Source organism: Schistocerca nitens, chromosome 2 (assembly GCF_023898315.1).
Source record: "Schistocerca nitens isolate TAMUIC-IGC-003100 chromosome 2, iqSchNite1.1, whole genome shotgun sequence".
Lineage (NCBI taxonomy): Eukaryota > Metazoa > Arthropoda > Insecta > Orthoptera > Acrididae > Schistocerca > Schistocerca nitens.
The window spans coordinates 739,606,005-739,633,712 of record NC_064615.1 but is presented as its reverse complement, the minus strand read 5'-3'; the positions used below and the strand labels follow the sequence as shown (position 1 = coordinate 739,633,712).

The 27,708-nt window shown below is 43.3% G+C and overlaps 1 protein-coding gene and 1 pseudogene across 1 annotated transcript in view; both read right to left on the bottom strand.

The window, feature by feature from the left end:
* LOC126236956 (cGMP-dependent protein kinase, isozyme 2 forms cD4/T1/T3A/T3B) overlaps window positions 1–22,486 on the bottom strand; it is a 582,919-nt gene extending 560,433 nt beyond the window's left edge. The window contains exon 1 of the mRNA XM_049946654.1: window positions 22,212–22,486. Coding sequence (XP_049802611.1) covers window positions 22,212–22,249 — 38 coding nt within the window. The 5' untranslated portion in view covers window positions 22,250–22,486. The remainder of the gene's footprint in view (window positions 1–22,211) is intronic.
* Window positions 13,038–13,155, bottom strand: LOC126238436 (5S ribosomal RNA; annotated as a pseudogene).
* Window positions 22,487–27,708: the final 5,222 nt, after the last annotated feature.

The following is a 27,708-nucleotide window of genomic DNA, read 5'->3' as shown; positions in this document are numbered from 1 at the left end:
TAGCAGTCGCGCGGTACCGGACTGAGCGCCTAGAACCGCGAGGCCACCGCGGCCGGCTGCCAATCATCACAGCCGACAGAAATTCTGTACAAGCCATCCAGCATCCTCCTTCAGTCACTCAACGAAGACAGCAAACAGACGCAGGTTGCTGCCCACCCTATCTGTCAGATCATTTATGTATATAGAGCATAAGAACGGTTCTGTCACACTTCCCCGGAGCACTCCTGACGGTGCCTGTGTCTCCGATGAACATCCTCCGTCCAGGACATTATACTGGGTTCTACTACTTAAAAAATCTTCGAGCCACTCACACATCCGTGAACTATTCTACACTCCTGGAAATTGAAATAAGAACACCGTGAATTCATTGTCCCAGGAAGGGGAAACTTTATTGACACATTCCTGGGGTCAGATACATCACATGATCACACTGACAGAACCACAGGCACATAGACACAGGCAACAGAGCATGCACAATGTCGGCACTAGTACAGTGTATATCCACCTTTCGCAGCAATGCAGGCTGCTATTCTCCCATGGAGACGATCGTAGAGATGCTGGATGTAGTCCTGTGGAACGGCTTGCCATGCCATTTCCACCTGGCGCCTCAGTTGGACCAGCGTTCGTGCCGGACGTGCAGACCGCGTGAGACGACGCTTCATCCAGTCCCAAACATGCTCAATGGGGGACAGATCCGGAGATCTTGCTGGCCAGGGTAGTTGACTTACACCTTCTAGAGCACGTTGGGTGGCACGGGATACATGCGGACGTGCATTGTCCTGTTGGAACAGCAAGTTCCCTTGCCGGTCTAGGAATGGTAGAACGATGGGTTCGATGACGGTTTGGATGTACCGTGCACTATTCAGTGTCCCCTCGACGATCACCAGTGGTGTACGGCCGGTGTAGGAGATCGCTCCCCACACCATGATGCCGGGTGTTGGCCCTGTGTGCCTCGGTCGTATGCAGTCCTGATTGTGGCGCTCACCTGCACGGCGCCAAACACGCATACGACCATCATTGGCACCAAGGCAGAAGCGACTCTCATCGCTGAAGACGACACGTCTCCATTCGTCCCTCCATTCACGCCTGTCGCGACACCACTGGAGGCGGGCTGCACGATGTTGGGGCGTGAGCGGAAGACGGCCTAACGGTGTGCGGGACCGTAGCCCAGCTTCATGGAGACGGTTGCGAATGGTCCTCGCCGATACCCCAGGAGCAACAGTGTCCCTAATTTGCTGGGAAGTGGCGGTGCGGTCCCCTACGGCACTGCGTAGGATCCTACGGTCTTGGCGTGCATCCGTGCGTCGCTGCGGTCCGGTCCCAGGTCGACGGGCACGTGCACCTTCCGCCGACCACTGGCGACAACATCGATGTACTGTGGAGACCTCACGCCCCACGTGTTGAGCAATTCGGCGGTACGTCCACCCGGCCTCCCGCATGCCCACTATACGCCCTCGCTCAAAGTCCGTCAACTGCACATACGGTTCACGTCCACGCTGTCGCGGCATGCTACCAGTGTTAAAGACTGCGATGGAGCTCCGTATGCCACGGCAAACTGGCTGACACTGAAGGCGGCGGTGCACAAATGCTGCGCAGCTAGCGCCATTCGACGGCCAACACCGCGGTTCCTGGTGTGTTCGCTGTGCCGTGCGTGTGATCATTGCTTGTACAGCCCTCTCGCAGTGTTCGGAGCAAGTATGGTGGGTCTGACACACCGGTGTCAATGTGTTCTTTTTTCCATTTCCGTAAAACCATCGTCATCCGGCCGTAGAATTCAACGTACAACGTGGTGACTTCCACTCCCCCGTACTAGCGAATGCTCAGAAACGATCCTGTACATGATGCAGCGCTTTCCAGTGGCAGATGTCTGGCTCGCAAATCACACGGACTGTTTACGAAATGGACGCGTGTAAATCACTTACGTTTGTTCTATTAAAAAGCATATTTTCTCCCTTGACAATATGCTGGTCATGTAGTCCAGTCTTAAGTATACATAAATAAAAACTTTGATCTCCATGAATTTGTCATAAGGCAAGAAGGATGTTCCGTGTCCAGTCAGTAAGACCACCAGCTTATAGAAGTTTCATTACACTGGTGCGATAAAAGTTTACAGCAGTCTTCTTCATAACAAAAAATAAAAAGAAAAATATTTCATTATTCAACTTTTTAGTGAAATGCTAAGGTCTTTATTATTTTATCACTGACTGTTCAGTAGCAAAATCTTTAGAATTTGTGAAATACTAGACTTGAAACAAGAGTGCAAAACATCTTACGGTAAGTAATGTAACCTCTCATGGCACTTATAGTTACGTAGCATCGAACATTACAAAACATTCTTCTCTTAAGTTAATAGGAAAAGTCCCAGAATCTTGCAGAAAACGCAAAGGTAATTAAAAATATACTGGTTTTAACAAGATACGAACCAGCTGCAAACCACACACAGCAATTCAGAACCCGCGTCTCTGTTCATCATACTATGTAGAACTTTCACAATACATGACCTTATGTTATTTGTTACCATCTCCTGAAGATTTAATCGTCGATATGTTATAAACTGACATTTCATTATAACGAACCCTAGCAAAAATGAAGCGTTTCTGATTGATTTCAATGTGCCAATGCCTAGAATTAACATACTTTTGTAACACGCAAATTATAATGCGAAAACTTCTAAATAAGAAATATCTTTAACCACCAATATGCCGTTTCTCGTCTTTTATTATAACAAATCATACCAATAACGACGCGTTTTCGAGAGTTCTTAAATGTGCTGGTGTTTTGAAACGGTTGGCATTCTTAAGATGTAAGTTATAATATAAAACCCAACAAATATGGACTTCTACTGAAATCCAATATGGTGTCTCCCAACTCTGTAGCACTAGATAGGTAGGCAGAGAATATTTGACATTGCATTTCACGTTCGGATAGGCTCCGCAGCCTTGTTTTTTTTCACGCTATGGTGTCAGAAACTCAACTTTGTCTTTCAAATGCACAGTCCGTGCGACGACGGCTGAAACAGTCTTCAGCGGGGGACTGAGCAGCCCAATGCGAGTCATCTGTAATAACATAGGTTGCCATAGCAACGGCAGTCGTCAAAGAGGCAATGCCATTAGCAAAAGAGGGCACATTGGGACGTCGTTCTCTCTCGTGTCAACACAGAGTACGACGCGCGTGTGTAGGCAGCGCGGGCGATATTCGGCCACGGCGCTCAATGAAAGTTCAGGCAGTGCGAGGTGTGTGGACCAGCGAAAGCGGACTGCGCGGGACAGGGCGCCATAAAGCAGACTCCGGCAGATTCGGCGGGGCCAGCCCAACCGGGCTTTCTACCTCTCTGCCCGTGGGGACTTCCCGCCCCGCATCCAGTTCCGCGGAAAATACCGGTATCTCCGCGATTTTGGTAACCAATAAAGCTACTACTGGACTCCACTAATCGGGTGAGGGGATCTTTATCACTAGGTTAAACGTTTGCTACAATCGCTCTGGTTTTCAAGACTCCTCTGCCGCACCCAGTGAAGCTTGCTGGTAAATACGACACATGTCCCACGGACAATGTATTACCCTCCCGTTGCTAGCGGCCACCTGTAGGCAGAAGTTTCTAAAGTGCTTGCTGTGGCCTCCAGGGTAAGGAAACATGAAAATTCTGTGAGACTTAAATTGGCACCCTGTCCAGTCTCGAAAGTGGAAAGCACTTGCAGGTGGTCCCTGATTAATTAGCAGACTGGTTTAAACATCATTTGTATGTTTTTATGTCGATAGTAGTTATCTCTGGTTCAGGTCTCTATTGATGTACCCTGTCAACTGAAGGTGCTCTAGGCTCATGCGTTGTAACTCTATTTCAAAATGTTACCCATCGTTAATCTTTAATCAGCCCATATCCGTTGTCTTTGGAAGACAGAAGTTTCACATTTGATGCCTCAGTTCCGATCGTCGAAAAAAGGTTATCCCCGTATCCCTGCGTTCCAACGAAGCAGTGTCAGCTAATTCTCAATCCGTTCAGCATTCTATGCTTTGACTCCACTAACTTATTGAAGTTTGAAATAACGTGCGTCGCCAATGTTCTAAGGTGGCCTTGTGAGGGGAAGTGGCAGTAGTTCTGTGATCTTTGGCACTGGGAGCTTGGTTCCTGAGTACATGTGCGACAGGTATCTCTTTGGGCTTCCAGAATTATTATTGTTGTGGGTAGATGAAATCGCTTGTGTGAGTGTCTTGCTTCGGCTGGGGTGTGTGCTCTGCTTGGAGTTGTACTGTTGTCAGTAATTGTGAAGGGTTTTATTTTTCTCCTTCTCAGAGTACGCTGAATGAGGTAATATCCGACAATCAATTTCTGTTTGCTGTCATTACAAACGTTTGAACGATATGGCTGGGGAAGACTTTCATTCCGCGAGCTATAACGTAGAAATTTAGTTCCCAGTTAACATAACATTGTCTGGGTCGCTATTTTGTGATTACTGTGCATGAACTCAGGTAATTATTACATCACTCTTCAACCTTTTGAATGCACTCAGTGCAGAAATAAGATTTTTCTAAAAATATTTAACACATGAGCTTGCTGTTACTACTCGTGTCCAGTGGTTTTCAGTGGCAATAGAATTTAATAAGAGATGTGCACGTACTAGCAAATACTAAACCTGCTAATAGCTCATGCTTTCTCAGTTAAAGTACTGTAGCTTAATTGAAACAGACTTTTTTATTTAATTAATCCCGGACCTTCATGTTTCCGTTTGATGATTACAAACCTGCTGACAACTGTCATGCTTACACGCATTGCACTGTTGCGTGATTCGTAACATGCTCGCCTGCGTAACGCATTGCACATTGCGTGATTTAATAAAGCGGTTTTAGCAAAAGTCGCGTTATTTATTTCAAGACTCAGCAGAGCGTTACATTACAGGTAGCATGGCAGAGTATAGTTGAGCTTCTTTGTCTTTGTTGGGTGGATAAGAATTGGCATTAGCGCCAAGACAACATTTTATTCAGACTATTCAGGGAACAGTGAACATTTAGACATTGCTGTACAGATTCAGACTACTGTCAGTAACTGTACATAGTTGTTCTACATGTCAATTAATGTCGCAGTCTTGACTGTTGGAAAATTGACAGTCACAGATGCTACGTCAAACTCCCTATTGTATTGAGAATATTGCTTTCAGAAATTTCTGTTTTATTATTTATCCATATTATATATATATCTACAAGCACATTTCATATTCAGAAACTAGTACAGTCTTATTGCGTTGGTGTTAAATGTACTGCCTACATAGCTTAGAGATTATACAATAACCACCATTGGACCTTCAATTCTACATTCAGAATATTATGCAGAATCATTATACAATTAGAATGATACACGAACATGTACGAAAGTTATACAATAGAAGTTCCGAGTCGAAGATATCACCTTTTAACACCTGCACTAACAGATTTAAAATTTAAAGTTACCTTCTCCCATTCACCACCATACTTTTTGTGGATTCTTCTGTTTTGATCAAGAGTTGCTTCCAAATAAGCCGCCCCAGTGAGGGTTGGTAGGGGTCTGATGCAAGTGCGGACAAGGCGGTCCTATAGACATAATTTGGTCGAGCACTCCAAGGTCGCTGTCCTCAAAAAGCAGCAGTCTACCTGTTCACGTGGGAATTTGAGGGTTAAACGGACAGAGGGAAGTCTAGTCTTGCTTTGGATTTCGGTCGGCGTGTTTCGGAGTGCAGAGGGGCTGCTGCACTTGAGTAACGTATTAAGCAGAAATGAAATCGCTTTCTGTTGATCGTTCTCACATCTCGCGTCACAAATGTGTGTCGAGGTTCTGGCTTGCATTTTGGCGCTTGGTGAATCAGTATTCACAACATTGCCACATCTTTAGCGTGCATTTATCTATTTTCAAACTTGACGTTCGTTTTTCGGTGTGGTGTCCAGTTCGTGTTGCATGGCACAGTTTCGAGTTGACATTAGTCGATCCGAATACTAGGGCCATTCATTTATCATCACATCTCGTCTACTGAACTGTTTTCAACACTTTGAAGTCTTCCTTTGTGGTAATGTATTGTACTGTGTGTTTCATGCACTAACGATTGGGGACTTCATTGCGCTTTGTGTGAAATTTTACTATCTTGAGTCACAGTTTTCCTGGTTTATTCGTGATCCCTTGTCAGTGTTTGAAGATTCTAATATTTTTTGGATGATTTGCACTTTGCAATCTGCATCGAGCTGCCTCTCATAATGTTATAGATTTTCCGCCTTCTCTTGAAATACCAGTATTACTGAGTCACTATTACGATCAGTATACACGTTTCTTAAAACTGCAGTACGCTTCAGTCATTTCTCTGCATGTTTTGCAGACCAAAGGCGATTATTCAAGTAGAATTGCAGAGAGAGATGGCGGTTTATCACTTTACATAGGACATGATTATTTTGTGTAACAGATTGATTGGATTAACAGATTGATATAAGGATGCTCAATTACACGTTTTCAAATCATACTATAAGCTTATCTCAAATTAGTACTATCATAGAATCCATGCAGATGTTTGTGTACGACTGCTATTATTACGTTGGGCAAAGTACTGTATATCCATCCTTCTCTTATTCTATTCCTTTGAAAAATTGTTGTCAGATAGACTCATTATATTTTTTGGGTGTGAACTTTACTCGGAAGAGGGCAGATTTTTAGGGTATGTTTAAGGATACATATTTGCGTGCAATACTAAATTAACAAGACTGTAGCTTACAAGTCTAACTCTAAAAATTTTCACTTTGGGTTTTTGCTATCAAATTTTTGTTAGTCAAGAAATATATGCACCAAATTAATGTGTCCATAAATTATATTTACAACTTAAGACTTTAATAATTTTAAAACGAAACTAGATAATAACGAATGGTTTTCAACATCTCATAAGATAACTTAAAGTTTTGACCACCCCTCTGGTTCCTAAATATCCATCAGTTCCTAAATGAAAAGTTTCCAGATAGTTAGATTGGACGATATTGCCCAATTCCACGGCCTCCAGAATCCCCTGACCTCATAACACAAGACTTCTGCCCATGGGGTTTGGTAAAGGATATGGTGTACCGAACTAAGGCTAGAGATCTACAGGACTTGATTTGAACAAGTCACCTTCGACGTCTTGAATCGTACGTAGAGAGAAATGGAATTCCGACTACACATTATCCTTGCCACTAAGGGTGCACACGTTGATGTGTACAAACGAGGAAACAAAAATTTATGAGTTATCTTATCACAAGTTGAAAACCATTTGTCAATATATACTATGGGTTTAAAGGTATTAAAGTCTTAAGTTGCAAAGATAATTTATGGACACCCTATACATAAATACAGAACCTTTTCTGCATTATGGAAATTCGCTACGTTTCTTCTTGTGAGGCCTGTTTTCTTCTGCAAAAGATGGTAACTGCTGTTTTTTTTCTTTTTTTTCTTATCACTTATTCTATTACTGTTAATCTCTACATCGGTACTATAGCGTTGTCAAAAAACAGAATTCTATTAGTTAACCAACATGAGGAAGGTGCAGGGGAAAAGTTTCGGTAGCAGAAATTATCCGAGGCTTTCTCAAAGACTAAATCAGAGATAATCTTAAGCAAGATAATCTTTAACTCGCGGAATACTATCAAATCAAGTACTGATAAAATAACAACCTTATTCAGGCTGATCGTACGAGGACATGATGACATGATTAAAAATCCTACAGAAATGCTAATACCGTATAAATGGCTATAGGCATAGTGGAACAATAGTCATTCAGGGATTTAGTCCACTAGTACAGTTTTAGAAGAGAAATTCAACGGAATTGTATGAATGAACACTGGCCAAAACGACGATAATGCTGCAAAACTCAGTTCACCTACAATTGACAGAACCTGACGACATAAAAAGGGACAGTTTAATTGAAAGGTTTAACTATTTAAGGCCACGTTCTCATAGCAAGCTATTCTTCAATGGGCTGCACGAAAATCACACTCATCCTGCCTCGGGCATGGATGTGTGTGATGTCCTTAGGTTGGTTAGGTTTAATTAGTTCTAAGTTCTAGGGGACTGATGACCTCAGAAGTTAAGTCCCATAGTGCTCAGAGCCATTTGAACCATTTTTTGAAAATCACACTTAGCTCTTCACGGAGAAAATCCGACAACTGCCCGACGCCGATATTAGTAAAATACAGAAACTTAAAATGTTGTAGCAACGTAGAGCTTTCTCAGCACATACTTGACGCTTTCGGATTGTACTTAACAGATGTGGATACCTTTTGTTATCCCGGACAGCACTGCTTTGCGCAGTTTGCAAAACGCCTCTTGCATTGTCTGATACCTGTGCTGGCTCGATGTGCGAATTCTACAAAGCGTAGCGCCACAGGGCAGACGCTGACACAGATGCCGCCGCCCACGCCGATGTGACGTCACGGCCAGCAACGCGAGCAAAAAGTATCGCGCAAGCGCTTATGTATGTGTGTGTGTGGTTCATGGCTTTCCTCGGCTCACCACTCTCTAGACGGCCATTCTTCACAGTTTCTCTGCCAGACCCGACAACGCAGTTCTTAGCGACCGTTCTGCAGCCCGTAGCGTGATTACGTGTAGTAGCAGCCCGAGTCGATTCAGCTCTCAATTGCATCTCATGGCCAGAAATATTAATTGACCCACCATACCACGTTTACTTTCGCAAGAGTGAATACATCCGACAAGGGAGCAGGGGTAAGGAGTGATGAAGGTTATTTCCCGTAGCACAATCACAAACACTGTGATGTTCTTTCTCTTTCTCCGCTCTCTCTCTCTCTCTCTCTCTCTCTCTCTCACCTGGCAAAGTGGAAAGATTGACCTTGGGCTCCATCCACGTGCTCCAAACGAAGCGAGACGCATGCGACTTCGCTACGCTACGTAACCAAGCCTCGGTCTATTAATGAGTCTTTTTATTGTATTGGCGGATCTCGGTCAAACTCATACATTGTTCTGCGGGTGAAATTGTTTTAATAGGGGTCGCCAGCATCGCTTTGGCCAACGAAATAAGGTTAATTAATTTTTGTGGTCGCTATTATTGCTTTCTATTGTCTTTCCATTAGCGTTTTTACTTTGCAGATTGCGGATTTACGTTCCGAAGTCACGGCTTCATCATCAGGGTCTCACTGGAGCGCCTTACACAACAACTGACTCCTTAAAGATGAAGCTGCGACTTCGAAGAGAAATACACGCAAAGTAAAAAACGCTTTTGGAAAGACAGTAGATGAATTTTATTAACAGGTTAATTAACATTTATGAAATGTTCTCTCAGTGCTTGGAGGAACAAAGATACATTAAAAGATTGAAACACACAGTAATAATGTTCCGTAATAATGTTTGTTTTATATTTTGTTGTGAACCGGCTTTCTACTTTCTGGTGCATCGTGACAACTGAACACTGAACAGACATTTCACACACCTCAGCGAAATGCGTGACACTCAAAGATTGTTTATCAATACGAAAAACACAAAGTTGGAAAGGTTTAATTTGACATGGATACAGAACAATAAATACAACCTAAGGATATACTGATTGTTTTAGAGTCTAAAGATACTAGTATAAATTCGTTTGACTGACCTAAACATATTTAACTATACAAAAAACATGTACAATGTAATGTAAAGTTATTGGTATATACCACCTTTGTGTTCATTTTACATCAGTGCGAGTATTCTTTAGAGGTTTTAGCTAGTGTCAGTATAACTTGCGTAGTTCGATATGTTTAGGTCAGTCAAACATTGGATTTAAACTAACCTAACCTAACCTAACCTAACCCATATGAGATAAGAGTATATATATATATATATATATATATATATATATATATATATACTCTTATCTTTGGAACCTAAAACTTTCTGTACATAATATTTATAGCTTTGTATCCAACTGAAATTGATGGCATTCCAATACTGCGTTTTTCGTAATGATACTTAACCTTTAAACGACCCATATCTTTGGAAATACTGTACCACTTTTTGTATTCTCTGCCTCGTGATGACTGGGTGTTGTGTGAGTCCTTAGGTTAGTTAGGTTTAAGTAGTTCTAAGTTCCAGGGGACTGATGACCATAGATGTTAAGTCCCATAGTGCTCAGAGCCATTTTGAACCACTTTTTGTAGAGCTAGAAGCACTCGCTCATGTTGTGTGGACTGTCTGCTGTTCAGTCTTCAAGTTGTCATGACGGCGTACTAAGCCGAAAGCCGGTTCACAACAAAACATAAATATTATTTTGGAACGTTAATACTATGTATTTCAGTTTTTACTTAGTTAGTTAACCTTCATACTGGTTTCGTACAACATCCTTGGAAGCCACTAAAAGAAATGTCAAGGGATGATAGTTCAGTACTAAGAGAGAGAGAGGGTAAGATCTCACTGTCTGTAGCGACAATCTTAGTATCTAACACGACTGTATGTTGTGGAAGTGGTTCAGTACTCAGAGAAGCAGTCACACTAAACCAAACATTTAAGTTTCCGCAGAAACCACACAGTTTGCTGCCATTTTAACGGCTTCTGCACATAAAACCTTCATACAATTTTCTAAAAAATTTTAAGTCTACTGCCAAAAAGTAACCCTGGACTATATAATAAGTCCCAAAAAAATTATCACGTTCACTCGGTGTCCTGAAGGACCCCAACATGCCCTCTACAGTTTGCACACGTTCGCAACTGACCCCACAAAATTTCAAGTCCAGGAGGCGAAGAGACAAGGAGATATTCAGCTGTGTACTTGACAGCACTGGTGTCGATGAAGTGTTAGTAAAATACAGTCGTAATCACAATTTGGATCAAAGCGAAATAAATAATCCGCAACGACTCATCGGCGAATATGGGTTCCTCGTATCAACAGAGTGGGATATTAATAATATTCAGTCTTCGAAAATTTATAGGTGGCCATAACACTCAGCCTGTACATGTATAGCTGCGTGCAACTTATAATACTAATGGCTGTACGATTTTAAGTGTTTATAGCGACAGCCGTAGTATCTACCACTACCGTAGGCTGTGGAAGTGCTGATGTCACGCGAAGTCATTTAGTACAGTTGTCGATAGTACAACAGTGGGTATTTTTAAAAAGAGGAAGGGGAATCCCCGTGACAAGCTTGTGTAATGTATTGCGCAGTGGACTAGCTTACGAGACAGGGAAGCGAACCCACACCCCGATCGAATCCGTGGGCATAAGTAACGCCCGTTGGTCTGGTACAGAGGCAAGGCCGAGTGTTTTTTTTTTAGGTGGTTTTCGCTTAGGTAAAGGCCAAATTGGTCTGCAAACTACGTCTCAGAAAATTCTTAGAACAAGAAGTAAAAATACGATAACATGCATACGAAATGTTATAAGATTCACCGACGGACAGCCTACGTAACTCCCACCTCCCCATTACGTACTAATAGCAAAGAGAAACTGCCACATTTATATCGGACTGGGAAAGAGGATGCTGTATGGGCGCAGCTAAGATCAAGATTAACTGAATCCTGCCTGGCAGCATTACTTCAGCGTATTATAACTGCGCCATGTCGACTAACTGATGACCAAATTCGAGGGCATTTAATTAGTAGAGAGAGACGTTAGCATAACGGGTTAGCGAGAACATTAAACCTAAAAGAATGTTTTCGTGTTACGTTCATCACGTAGGGACTGACTTGCTTCATCAAATAAGAGAGAAGGTCGCGAAATATGATCCGTTGAACACCGTATTCAGAAAGTCACTGAAGCGACTCTAAAGTCTCTAGCGGTCACCATTCCAAACGAAGAAAGGTTATCATCGCGCTAGAGATTACTTCAGACACGAATGTCTTTGATAAACTCTATAACCTCACTGATTTCTAATTGCATTTGTCTGAATAACACTTCTATAAACTGTTCATTTATCGAGGCAGGCGAATGTGTAAAATACAGTTTTACTTGAAGTGTGAGTAGAGGCTTCGGAGGAAAGTCTACGTTTTACTGTAAGACGGAAACGCCAGAATATGTGCGAAGAAATGAGCAGCGACATCTGTTCGAAACACGGTTGCTGCAATGGAATGCTCGCGAGAAGGTGTCATGGCGTTATGAGCATTTTTTACTGCATTTACAATTTCTGAATTCTCGGTTACAGGTAGTAGTATCTATAAATCGATTAAAGACAATTATATTTGTCATTAGATGTAGAAACTGAGTCCCATAAAAAGTATGGAAGAGTGTCTGCGGTCATTTATACGCTATTCACACCAGAGGGACTAAAAGATTTATCAGAACAGAACGGAAATAAAATAGAAAAATTACGAATATAATGTCAAGACGTCTGGTGACTAGTGTGGTGATAGCTAACCGAACTGTAGAACACACGATGAAGGAATGGAGGGAGACTTAGAGTTCAGCGTCCCGTCGAGGACGAGATCTTAAGCGGCGGACTAAAAACTCGGACTGGGGAAGGTTAGTGAACGAAATCAGCCAGGTTCTATCCATATGAACCATTCCGGCATTTCCCTCATGCGATTTATGGAAAAACAAATCTGGATGGCCTAATGGGATATGCAGCGCGTCCTCCAGAATGCAAATCCAATGTACGACCACTGCTCCACCTCGATTGGCAGAATTTACAAAACGGTGCATATAGAACATGGGGACATAGTTCCAGGGAAAGAATGTGCAACTTCTATGAAGTCCACAAGAATAGATGCGTCTGTTTAGTATATCAGAACTGTCATAAGTGCGGGGTGTGATTACTCCTTGCAACATAGCAGCTCACACAGCGATATGCGACGCCGTTAATGGTGGTGTCAATGTCCTTCATAGTAAGATAATCCCATTCTTCTAGTAAGGGCACCGCCAGTGCGTGCCACACAACGTATAATTAAAGCACTCCGTCTTCAGGCCACGAGTGGCCTACCGGTACCATCCGACCGCCGTGTCATCCTCATTGAGGATGCGGATAGGAGGGGCGTGGGGTCAGCACACCGCTCTCCCGGTCGTTATGATGGTATTCTTGACCGAAGCCGCTACCATTCGGTTGAGTAGCTCCTCAATTGGCATCACGATGCTGAGTGCACCCCGAAAAAATGGCAACAGCGCATGGCGGCCTGGATGGTCACCCATCCAAGTGCCGACCATGCCCGACAGCGCTTAACTTCGGTGATCTCACGGGAACCGGTGTATTCACTGCGGCAAGGCCGTTGCCTCAACGTGTAATAGATACGTAATATCTGCAGCGCTATAGATATTTTTATTCAATAATCGCCGAAGATCAAAATCAAATTTGTATACTCAGAACATAAATTGAGTATGTATTCCAGCGAGGCTGTATAGCACAACTCGGTGCCTAAATATCAAGTCGAGTGTTAGGTAATAATTGTGCAGATGGGAATTGCTGCACTTGTGGCGTCTTCCAGATTTGTCTTGACATACGCACAAAATGTGCCCCAACCGGCCAAGGACGTCACGAGAAGGTTGTAATTCGTTTTAGGGATCAGGAAAGCAATGTTCTAGCATCCTAACCACTAGCCTCATACATTTGCCATGTAGACTACATCTGGTGTCCAGGTAAATAAAAAAAAAAGTCTAGCTGGAGGTGAAGATGCGCTTAGTGTAATATTGCCTGCGTCCCGTGTTTAGTACCAGAGGAATCTGTAAAGATGAGGCCATAGCTCCGCTTTGCCAGTAACAGCCAACTCAAGGAGATGAAGAAAACCCTTTATTTCCACTTTTACTGCTGCTGTATAGCGTTAACACATCTCATTCCCTAGCCGTGCCGGTGAGCTCTTGCTGAGGCTATTGTTTACGACTGCGTGGTTCCGTGGGAGAGAGACTTTCTTCAGCATGTAGGTCATGGGTGTAATACTCGAACAGGCTCATGTCAAGGGCGAATAATTCCCGTGACGACATATGTTTATCAACAGCTGTTGTAAAAGAACACACGAAACTTCTTAAAGTTGTTGCAGGAAGCAGCACTATGCGGAAGATGTAGTAGAGGGAGCAGGAAATGATCAATGATTATGCCTACATTCTGATCCTGAAAAGACTAAATATATAATAATTTCGTGCAGTGGTTTGGAGCTCACGAAATCGAGAATTCTGACTGCAGCTCTTGTGGGGCGGAGGTGGCACGTCGTGGGCCTTCTGGTGCGGAGTTTGTGGTTATCATTTCGGAAGTCTGGAATTAGTGATCCTTCGTGGTCAACGAGGTTACTTTCCCGGTACGGAAAGCTGACCAAGCGTTCCAAAGTCCGTAACCGTGTGCGCGCACCTGATTCTGCTCAGGTACTTTCCTATTTTTCTTGGCGAGTGTTGCCGATTAGAATGATAATGGTTCGTGTTTTAAGGCGCTAAACAGCGAGGTCATCAGTGCTCTTTGTGAATTAGTGAGCGTGGACTTGTTAAAAGAAGACCCAGGGCAGAGAATGGAACCTTTAGCGAGCTGGGGGTGAAATTAGATAAATGTTACGAACTTGCCTAGGATTAATTCATTCAATAAATTTAATGCGTTTATGTGAAAAATTTTGTAGTACTGTTTTTGTGTGTCTATTCTAGGCTCTTGCTAATCCGGCCATTCCTTGCACTTAGGGGTGTCTGATTAGCGGAGGTGCCGGGTTATTGAGTGTGTCTTAAATTTTGTGTAAGCACACAGGAATTATACTTGATTAAATCCAAAAATAAATTCATCTAAGTAGAAAACGCAGTCCTTTAGTGTGTACATGTACAGTAATATCACTTACTACGGAACATGTTCCAAATTTTTAGTTGTCACAATTGTGGGTTGTAGCTTATCCCCGAAGTTATTCAATCTGGATAATGAGCAAGCAGTAAAGGAAATCAATAAAAAATTGAGTGTATGAATTAAATTCCAGGGAGATCAAATAAAACTTTCAGATTTGCCGATGACATTAGAATTCAATCAGAGGCAGGGAAGGACTTGGAAGAGTAGCCGAACGGAATAGACAGCGTCTTGAAAGGAAGATATAAAATGAACAACAAAAGCGAAAACAAGGGTAATGGAATGTAGTCGAATTAAATCAGGTAACGCTGAGGGAATTAGACTAGGAAACGACACACTTAAAGTAGTAGATGAGTTTTGCTATTTGGGCCGGTGGCCGAAATGTGGCAATGGCAAGAAAAGCGTTTCTGAAGAAGAGAAATTTGTTTATATTGAATATAGGTGTAAGTGTTAAGAGGTTTTTTTCTGAAAGTGTTGGGTTGGGTTGTTTGGGGGGAAGAGACCAAACAGCGAGGTCATCGGTCTCATCGGATTGGGGAAGGATGAGGGAGCAAGTCGGCCGTTCCCTTTCAAAGGAACCATCCCGGCATTTGCCTGGAACGTCTGAGAGCGTTTGCTTGGAGGGTAGCATAGTATGCAAGTCAAATATGGACGATAAATAGTTTACACAAGAAGAGAAGCTTTTGAAGTGTGGTGATATAGAAGAATGCTGAACATTAGATGAGTAGATCACGTAACTAATGAGAAGGTACTGAATGCAACTGGGGAGAAAAGCAATTTATGGTGGTACCTGACTAAAAGAAGGGATCGGTTGATATGACACATTCTGAGACTTGAAGGGATCACGAGTTTAATATTGGAGGGAAATGAGAGGGGGCGGGGGTACAAACGGGAGAGGGGTGCCAAGAGATGAACACAGCGAGCAGATTCAGAAAGATGTAAGTTGCAGAAGAAGAGGCTTGCGGAAGACAGAGCAGTATGGAGAGCTGCATTAAATCAGTCTGCGGGATGAAGACTAATTGTACAACAAGAACAAGGGAAAGGTTAAAAATTAAACATTTCAGTGCAACTAACCGTCTAGTACACCTTGTAACAGGCCATGAGCCATTTCATCTCCTATTAAACAGGACAGGAAAACGGGATTCGGGACGGTGTGGCTGCGACGCCCGTTTAGGGGCTCCTGAGCTTATAATATCTGCGACTTCTCCTTGTTGTGAGGCAGCGGAAACCAATGGAAGACAGTTACTAACACAGGCCGTAACACGGCTGCTTGATAACCTCGATACATTTGAAACACTGTGTAAAGTCTTTGTTGTAATATCTAATAAAATACAAAAAGATTATGCGGAAACGCATCAAGGCGTGCTGAAAAGTAGTAAGGCCGAATTTTTTATGTGAAGACTATTAAGGCTTATTAAATAAAACAAACGTTATTGATATTCTACGTCTTTATTCGTCATGTCTACATATTTGCACCCTCTGCCGCTAGAGGGGTCCGAATTGTAGTGTGTAACGTAACTATGTTGGTGCGTGACAATGCTGTAATAGAGTTTCTAACCGCAGAAAACGCGCCTCCAATTGAAGTCCATAGTGTAATGAAGTGCAGGGTGACGATTGTATCGACATCAATAACGTGCGAAGTTGGACTGTTCGTGCTCGTAATAAAGAAAACGGTGGTGCGAACCTCAAGGTGTTTCTAAAACTTAAAGAACATCTTCGAGGACTTCACCTAGATAGTAATGAGGCTGGTTGGCTCTGAGCACTATGGGACTCAACTGCGGAGGTCATTAGTCCCCCAGAACTTAGAACTAGTTAAACCTAACTAACCTAAAGACATCACAAACATCCATGCCCGAGGCAGTAATGAGGCGGTGCAAGCAGAGGTGAGGTTGTGACTTCGTCAACAAAGTCAAATATTCTGTAGTGACGGTATCCTCGAGCCGGTCTCTCGTCGGGAGAAATGGGTTCGGCGCCATGGTGACTACCGTAGGTGTCGACAGATAAGACGATAGTCGAAACATGAAAAAAGGCACCCAAAATCGGGGTCGTCTTATACGACAGATATAAAACATGGATAGAAATTTACATAAACTAACACCATTAAAAATAAATCACTCACTAATGAATTAAAACGCTGCGAAATCCTCGTAATAATCATCTAATAAGGAAAGCAGCTCCGCAAGTACATCATCACTTCCATTGTTGAGAAGCTCGTCTGATGGGTCCCATTCTGCACCTTATGAATCGATTTGCTCTTCGTCATCAGTGTCCCACAACAAATCGTCCTCAGTCCAATATATAGCATTGGAAACCTCACACATCTTGGAGGATTTTATCACTGTTTCCACTTTCTTTTTTCCCCCATGATTTGATCACGAAATCACAGTCTCTTGCCTTTCGTATACGACTTTTCGCCACTTATCATCCAATTGTTCCACTGTTCACGCATGTGATCTTTGAATCGTTTATTCAGAAGGACGTCTAAAGGTTGTTGCATCGAAGTCTAACCACGCAGTATAATAGCAATCTTATATTGCTTCATGCTATGTGATTTTTGGTATTCTCAGTTATGTGACTGCGAAACGTATCCCACAAGTGAAAACGTGGTTGATTTCGTAGAGCATCTGGTCGACTCTGCCACATATTTTTTATCCACAATATTACACCATTCTCGTCCATCTATCCCTTTTCCCGGAAAAAAAATCCTTGGAAATTTTATTTTAGGAACGGTTTTTCGCTTGAAAATGACCACAGGTTTCAACTTCGTTCCGCCTCTCGTGCATGTTACTACTACTGTAAACCTGGTCTTTTCATGGCCTGCACTTCGGACTTCAAGAGTTTTTACACCTTTTTGTTCCCAGAGTTCTGTTGTTTATCATGTCAAAGTTCATCGGTGTTTCATCCGTGTTTCTGAAACGAGATAGTGGAAAGTTGTATATTTGCCTCATACGAATAACAAACTTATGAAAACTCGTAACTTTATGGTCAAGATCTTTCGGTAATTTCTGCGCTATTTTTGTTTTCTACCATATTACCAGATTTTTTCTGCTCATGAAACGACTGCACAAATCTACTGTTGCTTTAAATTCTTTGCCCTGCACTGGATTTGTTCGTGCCGGCTTCAGTCCATAAGCCCGAATCATATTTCTTGTAACAACACAACAATTCTGCCTCTATTCTTGTATCCATTCTGCAACGCTATTTTCTAAATCTGGCCAGCAAGCAACTCCTCTCCTCACAGAATACCTTTTCTTAGGCATTTATTAAAAACAGGATCTTCATTTTCTCGCCAATTCTTACCATCCTGTTACATCGAAAGCCCTTGCTGTAGCAGAGTTGTTCGATTCTTTAACTTGTAACTTGAATATTGCTTTGAATTTCCTTCTTTTTGTTGGTTCTAGCATTAGACATACACTTTACAAATATTGCACCGATTACATGTACAGTGCAACTCTCTGAGCATAGAACACAATGTACAACAATACTTGTTAGCTGTTCATATAAATTCGTTATTCGGCACGAGCTTCTATAGACAAAACCGTAATAATTCTGAAGGAGGCTTTTGCTTTATGACGTGTGCAACAGTACCAAATTTTTAGTAGTACAGAGCAGGTGTGTCTGCAAAAATGAATAACGAATACGACACTTTCATACACACTCACGATCATTACCCACATCAGCGAACGTAAGATAATCCAGATGATCACTGTTCTAAACTAAAGTTTCAGACCGTTGAATAGTTTGGGAATAGTCTTATAGGACGAGCATCATACAGTAAAACCATATATCTTTGACGAACATTAATACTTCTTATCTGAAGGTCGCCTTATCCGCAAAAATATGCATTGTATTGAGGAACAAATGTGTAGACATGACAAAGATGTAGAATGTTAATACAGTTTGTTATGTTCAAAAACTTGTACGAGTTTTCACATAAAAAGTCGGGGGCAATACTTTCCAGGACGATTTCGTAATGCTGCTGGCGATGTCGATCCGGATTCCGGTCACCCGCTGTGCAGCTAAGGACGAGAAAAGATGGAATCGAGGGGAAGCTCTTTATCCCATGTGGAAACAGGAGTTTGGAAATTATTGATTTTATTTCGGCGGGACTGCTGTCAGTCAGTCGGGGGATAGATTGCTCTGCCGAAACTGAAGGTCCCTGCCTTTCATTTATCCCCCTCACAGGATGAAGTGGTTTTACAGCATACTGCTCTTGTAATAGTAGTAGTAGTAGTAGTAGTAGTAGTTAGTTGTTAGTTTTATCTCGTGTGAAAGTGTGTGAACGTGTTCCAAACGTGTGCAGATCGTGTAACTGGGGCGGGACAGGGGTACGAGTCCGGTATTCACCTTGTCATATGTGGGAAAATGCCTAAAAACCACAACCAGGCTGGTTGGTACACTGGCCCTCGTCGTTAACTAGCCGGCGCGCGGCTATCCGGTAGGGTCAGTCATCAATCTGAAAGACTATGCTACATGAAGTAACACGTTTTCGGGTGGTACATCTTGCACTGTGGCTCCACATCAAACTATAGGCCCCTACCGATGAACGAATTAGCTGATTGTCAGGCTAGACGAATGGAATGTCAACCAGTAGCATATTAGTACGCCTGTTATTGTGCTCAGGTGCTCGTAGCAATATTCGGGTTCCCATACTAAAGAAGTACTGGCAGAAGTAAAGTTGTGCCCGGTTAGCTCAGTCAGTGTGGGTATCTCCGGAAGGAAGTTACAGTTTTCGTGTTCATGATTTTCCAACTTTTTTGCTACGTTTGACTGTCCAGAGAAAAAAATGCTACTTTAATTTATGAGGAAATTGCCCTGAACGACTGACTGTTTTCGTGATGTACGTACGTGAGTGCATGTTACTGCGAACTTACAACGATTGTGAGCAGGGCTATTTGTCATTATTGAGAAAGCGGAAGTATTACGGTAGTCCTGAAAGTAACAAGGGCGTCAGAAAATATTTGGAATAAATGGAATGGAGGCTGTTTGTTTGCATGCTCAGATCGGTCCATATTTACTCGTATCAATTTAGTCTCAGCTCTTGGCTGTTTTGTATCAGCGGAGTCCAGAATGGGGAAAGGAAGGGAAACGAAGTCTTTCGGCGGTACAGTACTTTCTGTAGGTTTTAAAAGGGGATCAGTACTTCGAGCAAATCACTTTAATGTGGGGGAATAGTGTCCACACTGATCGCGTATTAAAATTATTCATTGTGTACGAGGCCTGTTCAGAAAGTAAGCTCCGATTGATTGCCAAATTGAAACCACAGTGAACATCAGAAATGTTTTACTTGTAACAATTAGCTACACCTTTCAGCTACTTCTCTACGTAGTCGCCGTTCTGACTTAGACTTTTGTCATAGCGTTGTACCAACTTTTCAATAGCCTCATCATAGAAGGCAGCCGCCAGTGCTTTCCGCCAATTCTCCACGCTGGCCTACACCTCGTTGTCTGTGTCAAAATGTTGTCTTCAAAGACAGCGGTTCATGTGACCAGAGATGAAACTCAGGGGGAGACAATTGCGGACTGTATTGTGGGTAATCTCACATTTCCATTTGAAAACGATGCAGGAGCATCTTCATTGCCCCTGCAGAATGCGGCTGAGAATTGTCTTGAAGAAGAAACAGCACGACAGTTATGTAATGTTAGCTGCATAGCTTCAGGCGAAATTTCTCACTAGGCCCTCGTACTTGGCGGCAGACACTATTTTCTAGACATCTTTACGCACTCACTGCGAGCTCAGAAATGAGAAGAGCGACGTGATGCTAACTGGGGTTATACTAGAGACACTACCCAACACATCTGTGCAAAGCTTTATCGGATTTTCATAGTCGTTTCCATTTCGCGACCGATCGGAGCTTACTTTCTGAACGCCCCTCGTATTTTCAGCTTCGGGTACAGACCAGAGTATCTAAATCACTTAGTGACGAGAATGATGCTGATGTACAGGAACTAGTGGAAAAAGATCTGCGGACATCGTACCGACAGCTAGGTGAGCCCATGCCCTTGCTGCAGCTGTAATGCTCGTCATTCTGCGATATCATATTCAAGAGAAGAATTTTTGCTCCTTGTCAGTGTCACACTCCATGACAGACTAAGGTTAGACATAGCTTTCTTGTACTGCAATGATATTCTCAAAAATTCTTGCGCATTGTTACTAGCGACATTATTCACTTTTAAAGTACAGTCTCCCAAAAAGATAACAAACAAGAAGCAGGTATTTGTAAATAAAGGTGCATGTGTTGCAGTTCAGAAATAGTGTTCTATTAACATGATAGCCTTTTGTTTCACCGTAAGACGAGCACATTGCAACACGTGGGGCTCGACCAAAAACAAAATTGTAAAAGAAGGACGTTGGGAAATAGAATTTCCAAGAAAGAGACCTGAGAGATGTTCTAGCAATTGGATTAAAAATTGACACAACCTACAATGTTCAACAACAGTTGTATTTAAAATTGTTTAACGTTCCTTGGACACTTTTTGACGTATTATCTGTTGGATTTCGCCTTGGGGTCGTTGGCCGACGTCTGTTTAATGAATTTCCTGGCGTTTCCCCAGCACAAGAGGCTGGTACTATCAAAGATTCACTCTTCGTAGCTGATGACTGACTGGCACCTGCGACGAAGAGTGTATCTTTGACAATGCCATCCAGTCATGTTGGCGAAACGTTAGAAAAATCATTAAATAAATATCGACAGAAATTCCGAAGGAGCTTACGGGCGCTGGAGATCTGAGACGAAGGACAACAGGCAGTATATCAGTTGGATTTAATTTTCTGGGCACCCTCCGCATCGTATCGCTTTTGATTCCACAAGTAATACAGTTCGCTCTTGGACGCTTAGGACGAATAAATTTCCCATCCGCCAGATGACGCGTGGGGACTTTTAGTGCTGTCTCACTCTATTATTAGCTTCTCTGTTAGCCTTTAAGGAAATCGCTGCCGCTTTCCTACCAACGGCGAATGCCGTAAGGTGTCGAGACAGCGAGTTTATCGTGGGTGAGGACCGCAGTTGTTTACCAGCGGCCGGCTTTGCGGCGGTGATCCCGGTGTTGGCCACGATGGCGTGGAGTGCAGTGGAGCGGCACCGGATCACGCCCGTGGCCAGTGGCGCGTCACGCCGACCGGCTGCTACAACTGCGGGCGTCTGCTCAGATGTCTGTTGTACATACACACAAGTAGATACTGGGCGCACTACGAGAGGCTAGCTACTGCGCACCCTCAAAAAAGCTCCATCGTTCGAGGACTGTGAGGACGCCAGAGTGTAATTCCGCTAGTAATGACTTCGTTTTGCATTTCTTGAAGGAAAGGGAAAGAGGACGTAGATATTGCCGATCGCCGTCGTTTTAGATGTTTTGAGGAGTCATGCCTTTGTTTAGCAAGCGCAGTCGTTGCACCATAGGCTCTTCGGGCCTTTCTGTGTTTGTTGTGACAGAATTGTCGAGCACGCCTCGGTTCCCAGAACGGAGACTGCCGCAGAGGAGCATGTTCGAGCGACAGACTGGCTGATTCGTGGGTTGGTGACTCACCGGGGGCTCTTGGGCACAGGCCGCGGGAGCGGGGGCATCTCCTCGCCCTGGGGCGGTTCTGCACTGATGGCTTGCCGCTGCTGGCGCCTCTGGGGCTGCGACAGCGGCACCACCTGCCGGAACTTGTCGATCTCGTTGTGCAGACGACGCAACTCGGCATCGCGTGCGTCCAGCTCCCGCTCGAGGGCTGCGAGCCGGCGTTCGCGAGCCGCCAGCTCGGCCTCCCGCGCCGCCACCTGCTGGCGCAGTTCCGCGCACGATCTGCACGCCACGCAAGCCATCGCGACACTGACTGACAGCCGGGCGGCCGCATGTTCGCCGAGACGCCGAGGGCTTGCGGCGGCGTCCGACGTCTACCGAAGGTACGCGGCCGCCGCCGAAGACTGCCGGAGTTCCCCGACTGAGTACGACTCCCATGAGGCTGGCTAGGGCGGTTCGCAAATTCTTGCTCGCACATATTCCATTTATTAATGACCCGTGTGCCCGCAACTACTCTCTTTTTTCTCTCGCCAGTGGAGGCATTGCGACAGTGGAGGCCTTGTCCCGATTATCTGATTATGAGTAAATGATAGAGTAGCGCCCAACACACAGCTGCTCGTATTTCGCTGCCATACAGCCTGCCATTGTGTCGTTTCATTCACGCCAGTAGCACCGTACAGTGATTAATACCAGCTGGGTCGAAAATAAAAAGGACTGTAGGCCAATTTCATTTTAACATGCACGATATCCAGCGTTTGGAGACGGAGTGAGTGCTGGCGCTGAGGGTAGAGTATCGCTGCGAAAGGGTCAAGGCGAAAGGCTATCACACAGAGTACAAGAGGTCACTCTCTGTCTCATCTCTAAACAGTACCTAATAGAAAATTAATTGCGAAGTTAACTAAAGCAATTTATTCAAGAAATATAACTTCCGTTACTCTGTGCCGTATGGTTTCGAACAATCTTTTCACGTCAAAGTTGTAAAGAACTCGATGCCCTGCTGATAGTGTAATTCTTTTCTAGACTCAAAATTAATGGGTATACGGATCTGAAACCAACACATGTAGCTCAGGGATCTGACGTGTATCTTCTAGTTTGTTTATTTCCTGACTGCCTGTCTGCACGAGTAGATGAGCCAGAAACGTACAAGTTACTAAGGTGGCGATCTTCTATGAGGAAGCCCAAATTCTGTTGTGGTTTACAGAGTCATTTCGTCCGCATTCTGGTGCAAAGAGAGTTTGCTCAAGTACACGACAGATCCAGCAACACACAAAGGTTGTAAAAGTAGGGAACAGGAAGTTTCTGGACCCAGGAAACTGAGGCTGAGCCTGTATATATAAAGGATGCAGAAATCGCACGATCTGTAGCCAACAGACCACACACGGCAACATAAATTTACACAGAACGTGTCGAAACACATGATAGGAACAAAGATTTTTTTTCAGAAAATCTTTCATTCGGCGCTCTAATAAAGTCAAAACTCACATTTCGGGGTCGTGTACTAACAAAGGACGTCCAAACGCTGAGTTTACAATATCTAAATGATGACTGAGGATACGTTTAGGATATTCTAATGTGAATGTCTGATGCGAACTGGTGTATAACCTCATTAACGGACCATCTGTGATCCCAGAGCTGGCCGGTGTGGCCATGCGGTTCTAGGCGCTTCAGTCTGGAACCGCGTGACCGCTACGGTCGCAGGTTCGAATCCTGCCTCGGGCATGGATGTGTGTGATGTCCTTAGGTTAGTTAGATTTAAGTAGTTCTAAGTTCTAGGGGGCTGATGACCACAGATGTTAAGTCCCATAGTGCTCAGAGCCATTTGAACTATTTTTGTGTTCCCAAAGATGGTAATCAGAGCATCAGCACAGCTAGTCATACGGACAGGAAACGCCTTCCCAAAGGTTGCATACTTTCGACCGTGCGTCTGTCTTCAGCAGCAAAGTAGTCGCCACACTAGGAACTGGAAGTGCCGAGTGGTGTGGATGGGACTTCTCCACAGTACACGGGGTGGAACGATGAACAGTCCACGGTCCCACACGTCTCCTCGGTTTCTTCTCCTGGGGTTATGTCAATGATCCTCTTTATATCAGTGAGTGCTTGCTTGATCTTAAAGACCATTGCGTCCGGACTGTTCATGCCTTCGGTACCATCAGATCACGTATACTGCAGCAGAGAAGGTGAAAATTGAATACAGGCCGGATAGTCTTCAGATAACAACTTCGAAATACAACTGTTACTAGAAAAACAAATTTTAAAGCCCTCCTCCCCCTCGTGACTAACGTGTGAGGGTTCCATGTCAGTATATCCACTACTCTGGATACTGGAAATAAATAAATTGCGAGTCTCATACCCTGCATGGCTACGTCGATACACATGCATTACAATGAACACGTTTCTACCTCTTCGGCGTTAGGAGCATCATGAAATGATCCCAGTGCAATCGTGGCCATGGAGCTAGTGTCAGGCACATCCTCTAAGATATTGTAACTTAGGTGTGTAAAACAAGAAAAGCAGAAAATCACGAACTTGCTTACATACATAACACAGTAACTCGCTGGAGTGGCACTTACTTTGCGAGTGCCTTTCGTGGCCTGTTCGGTCGTACTTTAACGAGATTAGGCCGTGCTAAAGCATTAGTGTGTCTCGTTAAGTGCCTCGCAACCGTGTACTGCAATAGATTGCCGGCAAGAGGAGAGCGTATACAGTGGGCACCAACTTCGCTTCTTTACGATAAGAGCATTGCACAAGATACTGTTTGAAGTTGTTGAGGCAGTTTTCGCACTTACCGTGCCAAAGAGGAACTGTGTGTTCGCCGTGCTGGCGCCCGCTTGGAAACGTGAAAAATTTCGCTAAACGAGGACTTAATTTCGTAATAATCACAAACAAAGTGGACTCAAGCCTTAGTAAACAAAAATTAGTCGGTGTTCGCCGGCCGGTGTGGCCGAGCGGTTCTAGGCGCTACGGTCTGGAACCGCGCGACCGCTACGGTCGCAGGTTCGAATCCTGCCTCGGGCATGGATGTGTGTGGTGTCCTTAGGTTAGTTAGGTTTACGTAGTTCTAAGTTCTAGGGGACTGATGACCTCAGATGTTGAGTCCCATAGTGCTCCATTTAGCCGGTGTTCAAGAATAGGACCGCGCGGCTAGTCGGGCGGGCCTAATGAACATTACTCAACTGTATTCAAAAATATTTAATTTTACAGCTGTGCTTCGTGGAAAAGGAGCTCCATGAGAGGTAGAATACATACTAACCATCCGGAGTGTAACACGAATCAACAATGGTTTTCTGAAATTTTCATCTTAACGTCGAACGAACCATGTCTAAAATAATGAACCTATGTACTGATACAGTAAACATACGTGTATGCAGTCGCAATAGTACCGATGATTAATTCATTCTCCCGATATAGGGAGATCGTTTTGCATGTAGGGAATATCCGCCTCACAACCAGCACGAACTCCTTTACGCAAAGATTTCCCTGCCAATGTCCTCTTGAACGCCCATGAACGACGCGATTGCGCTGATCGAGAGCTTGAATAATGGGAGGGGGGGGGATGCGCTCATACATTCATCAGAATTTCTGCAACGAGATATTAGGTCCATAAATCTTGAGGTTCCACAGCATAGGAATCTGAGGGAACAGTCCTCTCACCCACGTCGAATGATTAGGTGTTAAACGAAAGCAAAAATCAAACTACATTGTATTGACAATTTGGGACATTGAAGGAGTGTAGGATATCAAAGATGAGAGGAGGGGTGGTGTCTGGTTGAAAGGACACATGAGAGGCCACGTGTAAATTCCTAAAAACTCTTATTATTAGTTTCTCCGTCGTAAGTTTATGGCAGTTAATGAAAGAGAGTTTTACACCAGACGTTTTTCGCATTTATTTACGAAATGTCTTCTTTGGTCACTCCGGAAATGCGGATACATAAGTACAATTTGTTTGTCACAGATTAAAAATGGTGTTTCTTTATAAAGCTGGAATATAATTTAATTACCGTGTTTCTGTCTCTTTTTCACATATTCTGCAAACCACTTCTTTTTCCTTCGTCATTAGCGGAGGCTGAGATCGAAAGATACTTTGTTGAGCTTTTTACCTGGCATTTTTTTTTTTTACTTATTTGAAATCGTAAGAAAAAGTGCTTTAAAAAAAGGGCACAAAACTGGAAGTGTAAAAGCGCAACGAAGTTTCTTTCGACCTCAGCCTCCCCTAACAACGAAGGAAATAAGAATGATTCGGAGAGTATGTAAACAAGACACAGAAGCACGATAAATAAATTGCACACCAACTTTATAAAGATATACTGCTTTTAATCCATAAAAACCAAGATGTACGATCATATGTATTCACATTTCCAGAATGGCCACGGAGAATGCTTCATAAATAAAAGCATCTGGTGTAAATTCTCTTTAATTATTTGCAGTAAGATTAAGACGGATAAACCAGTAATAATTGATTATAGCAACTGCTGCGGAAGATGGCCATACAAACGGCACGCGTGCATATATATATATATATATATATATATATATATATATATATAGAGAGAGAGAGAGAGAGAGAGAGAGAGAGAGAGAGAGAGCCGGGGGGGGGGGGGGGGGTGAGAGGAGACGGAAGGATTCTACAGCGCCATTGCATCCTTCCTAAAATAATAAAAAAAATGGAGGGAAGATATCTAAAATTATACGCTCATAAAATACACGTTCACATAAAATCTCACTCACTCTGTTTATAACAATCCCATCACTTTCAAATTATCAAATTATTCATTTTAAGGATGTGTTGGTGTTACGTAAATCGTCACACTTATTCGGCATACAACGCACAATACAGCAGTTGTAACAAACACAGGTACGCCTCTAAAGAGTCACGGTCTCGACAGCTGAATGTTCGTGCTTGAATCATCAAACAGATGTAGAAGAAGTTGGTATATAACCGAGTAGTTAAGGATAAAGCAAGATAATGGCAGTCTTCATTATTGGGATTTCAAATTTATTTTAGTTAAAGATAAGTAAGGCATTAACATATATGAACTGTGAGAGCTTATTTTACACGGTTTAAATAACATTTAATATAACTCAGCACTGTGCAATACGGTTATACCAAATATCTTGGGGTAAAAACAGGTACTCTGTGGAGAACAAACGGGCAATGTTATAATTTCCGACTGAGGCATGGGATACATCGACTCTCAAGCAAGTCATCTTTAATTCACCCTGTACCCTCTTTAGGGGCCACCTCTCACACTTTGAACACTTTACCGTCATTTCATTTTCTTGTTGCAGCTAGATCTCTTTGCAAAAACGACAAAGCGTTTTATTCTTGTCTTCATTAAAGCTGTTTGCCCCATAAGTCTTCAGATTCTTCTCACTCTCTTTTATGGTCTATACTCGGAGTTCTTCAACAATTATTTTAATCTGCAGGGAAGATGCCTTTGTTGCACTGAGTTAATTTTTGTAGGGAGACTCCGTGATCACGGCGAATTTTCCTCTTTACTTGGTTCACGATGATCTCTCG